The 6,761-nt window shown below is 33.5% G+C and overlaps 1 protein-coding gene across 1 annotated transcript in view; it reads right to left on the reverse strand.

Moving 5' to 3' along the window:
• The window catches only part of LOC128225822 (uncharacterized), a 55,969-nt gene extending 52,636 nt beyond the window's left edge, over positions 1-3,333 (reverse strand). The window contains exon 1 of the mRNA XM_052935719.1: positions 3,299-3,333. Within this exon, the coding sequence (XP_052791679.1) occupies positions 3,299-3,313 (15 nt within the window). The 5' untranslated portion in view covers positions 3,314-3,333. The remainder of the gene's footprint in view (positions 1-3,298) is intronic.
• Between the last annotated feature and the right edge of the window lie 3,428 nt (positions 3,334-6,761).

Here is a 6,761-nt window from a genome sequence, read left to right on the forward strand (position 1 = left end):
CCGTTGGATTTGGGCGTTCGGGATTTGGACGTTTATAGGAAAGCGTGTCCGCTATATCGTACGATTGTGAATAAAAAAACCCACAACGGTTACATTTACCCATGACCTCTCCCGACACAGAAAAGAAGAATAGCAATAATTGTTACACAAACCTGTAAAAACAGTTGTCTTAGTATATATTAGTTATTCAATTTATACTATTAAGTTTAAGATGTTTTCCATAAGACCTTCGTTGACGTTGTGATTTTCACTGCACAAACGCGAAAACGATTCACTATAATAAAAAAAAACACGTCCAAATCCCAATCGGTCAAATCACAACGGGTCACAGACATATAGATTTTGATCAAAGACAGAACCTTTTAGGACGTATATGCTTAAGAACGTACTTTTTGTAAGAAATGAACAAATAAATTTATTATTTAAATTAATCCATTTACAGCTATGGAGTGGAATGAGTAAATAACTAAGAGTTGGGTGGGAATGGTGGCGGGGTATATGCGATTATATCGACAATTTCATCCACAATATAATTAATATCTACAAATGTAATCAATGCACATCTACGTACAGTATATAAATATGATATTTTGACTAAAATATTTCCTTCACATTTTGATTCTAATCAAACGTTTATGTAAACTTTGTTGAAAGATATTGTACTTAAACCATATTCAGAAATGACAACTTCATTGTATTCAAATTCATCAGCTACTCCGATCACAGTACATGTATTAAAACCGACATTGTTTACCTACCGTTTGCTTGTTCCTTATTTCACGTTGTATGGGTTATGATACATATATAAATTCCCGTGTAACACGATATTAATGAGTGTTTCCATTGCTTTCAATATCAAACATTTGTATTTCACTATCCATCAATAATTAAAAACAATTAGTTTACTTCCTTATTTCAGTTTACATTGTCATAACATTCAGTTATGCGCATGCGTATGATTTTATTTTCATGCATGCGGATCCATGGCAGTATTAATTACAGTTTTTTTATGAATAGGATATACAAATGCCAATACTTATCTCAGTATGATACAGCGTCAAACTACGTTAGAATGATACCATACGTTGAGTGAAGTGGCACTAGAAAACGATTATTTGTTTGATAACTACGTTATATATGTCAGTATTTGGACATTGCTTTACATATAAGTGCAATAACTTGCGTTTACCAGGCATGTTAAATTTTATCGGCGTTCAATCATCGATCTCATGCAGTCGCGATTGGCTACGTCAAAAGCGACAGGGGTCGAAGGTTAAAGGTGTTTGTTTTGAATGTTATTCATCAGAACAGTAAACAGTTTCAAAGAAACATTAACATGTGCATGTTAATGAACATTATTTTGTCACCGGAACATTGGGGAATATCTCAATTGTGTATGGATAGGGCGTTACTTACCGGCAATGGAGAAGAACTCTGCCTTTACAGCATCTAAATCCCGACGGAACTGGATCTTCTTTCTTGCAACTCAAGAAAGTATAGCGACAGTGGTTTTGATGGCGCGGCAGACAGACGAAGCGGAAATGCCATGGACGTCACCAACAACGATATAGTGGGCTCCAGTTGCCAGAAAATGGAGAGAAACAAGTACGGAAAGAAGAGGGGGTAGTGGACAGGAGCGTCCAGTGGCTCGTTCCAAGTAAGGAAAAAGGATGTTGACGAGAAGAAGAATAGAATGAGGACGGAAACGATACCTCTGGAATATTTCAGGAGAAGATAGAGTCTCCAGAGGGTTTGAACGGCCTTGAAAGACCCTCGGAAACAGAAGATCACGAGTTCTCTGGCGTAGTATCTGCAGACGACGCTGTATGGCGGCCATATTTGAGAGAGAAATAACTGACTTAAATCAACTACCTAGTTGACTCAAATAACGTGCTCAACATCCAAATTAATTAAGTTATTGAGCAAGTTATTTTTTCGTGAAATGCAAATAATTAACGTGATCAAGCTGAGCACGTTACTAACGCGCTCAGCACATTTAACGTACTTAAGAATTTTCGAGAAATTGGGGCCTGGCATCTCCGTATTGATTGTTTATGGCTGATGGAAATGAGACCCCCGCCACACACATGTACAGCTTTCGTACCGTACTGCAAGGGCATTTGATTATGTCTTGTATATACATAAACCGTAGAGGGAATTAAACGCCAAGCCATACCTACTTGAAATAAACATTTGTATTTACAAAATCTAACATTTCAAATTACAGCATTGGGCAACTTATATAACGCCGAACAATCCTGATATAAAGTCATTACTATTAAGCCAATTGAAGGAGTTATAAGAACACATTATAACTCTCAGGAAATGAAAGCAAAAACAGATGAAGTACACATGTATTCATCTCCTAGTATGTGGTTGCATGAAACATATTAACGTACATTGTATGTTTGACGGCAGTGCTTGCAGAGTATTTGTTCACAAGTAAATCAAAATTATAACGTAACATATATTATTTTGATGTTGGATGTAAATAATTACTGTTCCAGTACTGGAATAAACAGCACACGTTTATTTCAAACACAATTTGACTGATTAAGTTTATATTCCGAAAACAAATAAATTGTTAAAATGTTTTCCTAACCTAATGGTGAGGTGGCTTTTCATTTGCTGGTTTGAACAGGTTGTACCAATGTTTCACTTGATCGGATAGCGATTAGTTTTCGAACGACGAATGCTCCTAGCCGTGTAGAAAATCAGACCAGTGAAGAACATCACTAGCAAACTTCAATTATCCTTATATGTCACTAACAAATGTAATTTATAAAAAAAATCCTAAAAAAGCATAGACTGTCCTTAGTTTCATTTATGGTGTTGTAAAAGGAAACTTATCCTTAAGTCACTTTTAAGTAGTATTTCAAGCAAAGGTTGCATTACAACGTAGCATTTATAACATGATTTAGCACTTGGTATACACACACTGTATTTGAGTATCGTCAATATTTCAGAGCATGCACATTTCTCATATGTTACGCTTTAATTTAAGGGTGTTATATACCTTTAACTTGAAAATAATAAGTATCTATTATAATCCGTTTACTCACATATGATGTTATGTAATAATATCAACAAATGCATCAAAACGCAATTAAAGTAGATATTCGACGTTAAATTTCATTAAATTCTAATATTGTCATTATATGCGAGATCCGAATTGAAATATACAGCCCTTGACGGATTTTTCAAAGCGGAATGAAAGTATTAAATTAGACATTACCCAAAATGGAATGGAAATAAAGAGTAAAAATATTCAGTGTAAGTTACATTTAGTAGTTCTTACCAGACGTTTTGCCATATCCAATCACTTTCAAAATGTTTGTATTCTTTTCCATGAGACACAGGCTTAACAAGGAAGTACACTTGTGTTTTTATCAGTAGACCATACTTAAGTGATATCTCAAAACAAGGATAAATAGTTGATAACACTTGAGTTTGACTAGGTCAAATCTACCTGGTTGTTCAATGATAAATACAGAGTGCCCCTATATGATAAAACATCACATTTTTCCGTTGTCATTTTAACTTACAGAATTTGTAAATAAGGCTAAGGCAAGTAAATCATTCTTTTTACGGATTTTGCAAGAAAATAATTGCGAGAAAATAAATTCAATGCAAATCAGTGGCAAGCTAAAGCGCCGTCAAATAAATATAATAATGAATATTTCTTACAAAATATATCATACACTTATGTTAAAAAATACATTTTAATTGCAAAAACAGTTCTCAGTTGCAATTGAAAGAGTTTTGATTGTATTTAATCTCAAGGTTAAACAAATGGCAACACAATCCAGTGCTTTACTATTAAGTTTCATTGTTAAGCAATTTAAACTTGGATACAATGTAGTGTCATCATTCCTAACAGTCACGTGTAGTTATTTAGAGCAAAAAGAACACCTATTGTATTCATGCCATGCTTATCTTACTAAATATTACAATAAGCATTTAAAGACTTATCTAGTAATCAGAGATATTTATCATTTCAGCTTACCATGATAATTTTATTTTGACATGACAGACGATGAAAAATGATAATAAAATAGAGAACATTTTATAAAACAATCCTCACTATGATTTGAATCGTGAGGCAATATAATTAAAGCAGTATCAAACATATCTCTAAGTATCGCACCTTTCATTATATTAAGTGAATTTGGTAAAGTTACGTTTTTTCCTTGACAAACATGACGGACACCATTGCTTCTTTGCCCGTATGTACCATCAACAAACAGATCACTTTAATACTAATAGATCAGTGAGTGTTTTGTTTCCAAATAAAGAAAATAAGCGCGATAAGATAACAACTAAGGAAAAGAATAACACGGTCATTTTACTTATAAAAGGTTTAGCATTTAACATTTACTGATGTTATGATATAGTATATGAAAAATGCCAAATATTTAGAACATTTTAATGATAAAAGGATTTCTAAAACATTAACAAGGTTGTTCTATTTTATCATATTTTTAAAACCCTTATATAATTTTTGAGTTTAAACATAACCCACGAAAATATGTTTAAAATGATTGTTATTCGTGTGTCCATGTAGAAGATAAGTGTTGCACCCAAAATCTGATTAAGCACATGAAAACATTAAATCGCACAATCACGAAATGTGTGAAAACTGTAAGATACAACAAGATCTCGTGTACAGCTTTAATCCAGTTCATTGTTTGTTTTCCTTAGGTATTTTAGGCAAAAATCATGCAGGAGCATTTCTGTATTCTCGGGTTAAACAAGTGTAGTACGCAGTATGGAGCCATCATAAGTTTGGCATTATACGATAACGAGACTCCCGACTGCGTTCACTTTTGAATGTATTATTAATTGAGATTGGGAGATAAATAATTCTCCCACCTCAAATAAGTAGATCCACTAATTTAACCATGCTAGAAATTCTTATCTTGCCAACAGGCGAAGATAAAACGCCCGTATGGAACTCCTTTTTAATGGTCATCACATTGTAATTACCTCCCTTGTTAAAGACTGTTGTCTGTAGCATCATAGAAACCTCGCCTTGTTGTAATATTTAGAATGCTTATTATTTCTCGCTTCAAATGTTTCCATAAAAAGGCTTTCACGCACCTTTCAAGAAATAATGCTTCACTCTCCTCAGAACTTTTTAAAGACCGATTTCACTATTAACATTATCTGAAACACTGCGCGCATATCCATGACAACCACGAATCATCCCATATCCATACGCATTTGTTTTCACTACGCACAAATGAGTTCCAGCAAAAAATATACAGTCTTACTTCATTTTGTTTAACTGACGTGGGAGAAAAAACATCTACCATAGCCTCTCGTGTAAGATAGGTTCATCCCAATCCTCGCGCAGGGTGTTTTGTGGAAACTCGGTAAACCTCGCTCGGTTCAGGATGAACCTATCTTACACTCTCGGACATGGAATATATTTATAATCTAGCGCACTGATGGTCTTCTTCTCATTTGCAAAATGTTGTGGTGCTGCATCCTGTCCAACGGCGTTTTCCGACGAAATCCTACGCTTGCTTATAGTTGGTGACTCTAAATGATTATTCGATTTAGTGATACGTTAATTTGGTCTGCCCGTGTTTTCTAATTGACCAATGAAACGCATTTCACAACATAACATTTGTCGACGACATGTCTGAGCACTGTACTAAGCTCATGTAAATTTCTAACAACTATTGCTTAAAATACTTACACAAGATACTTACACTAAAATGTCCCTAACAGTCTATAATGTACGGTAATACGACATTATGTTGTTGTGAGAATTCGAGAAACATACCACTTCTTACCAGCATATCTAAAATTTCATTTACATGTTTACAGTATAGTGAAACAATTTAGAAGTAATAGTAAGTAACTTGTTGATTTATACAAGATGCAAAAAGACTCACTTAGAAACTGAAATGCTCACCACTCCCATATTGAGATAATTTGAAACTAAACTTAAACTATTTTAAAGGCCATACAACAACAAAACTTTATTGATAAGTCAATAGGATAATGGATATAAGGCAATTGAATTTTAAGACAAATCATAGGTCATTCTGAAAGTTATTGAAAGAGGATAAATTAAAAGTTCTATACCATAATTCATAATTTGCATTCATGATCCAAATACTATAATCAGTAAAACATCAATATTTGATATTAAACACAAGCGTCAAAATGCATAAGTTTAAGAGCGAACGATCTTCCTTGTTTTATACCTTCAAAGTTTAATAAAGACCGACGAAAATACGACAGAAGAAGCAATTCTTTTAAATTGTTTATAAATTTATGAGCTCTCGATGTGAGTACTTTTAAGTGCTTGTAATGTCATTGATAAACACAAGGATCCTCTAAATCAATCTTATCACTTTGGGGGATATTAATTTGGTTTATTCCTGATAAGATATATTTCGAATCCTACATTTATGAAACATCAAAATGTAATCAATAATCTGCATAAAACGACAATATTTAGTGTTTTTATTGTCTTCATGTTAAATATCCTATACGTGTTTTTTGCAAAAATATAAGTGTCTGAATTCGATACTGAATCATGTTTGAATGATCGAACATCACAGATCGGCAATGCGCATGTCAGGTGCATGATATCAGATCTCAAGATTCGTACATATGAACTGTTTGATAACAAAAGCAGCATTTAAATGTTGATAATAATATTAAAAGAAATTCTTACATCGGGTGAATTTCCAGGCAGCTGGAGTACTAGCTAAATTACACCAATACATACGTCTGGTGCTAAA

Source organism: Mya arenaria, chromosome 3 (assembly GCF_026914265.1).
Source record: "Mya arenaria isolate MELC-2E11 chromosome 3, ASM2691426v1".
NCBI lineage: Eukaryota > Metazoa > Mollusca > Bivalvia > Myida > Myidae > Mya > Mya arenaria.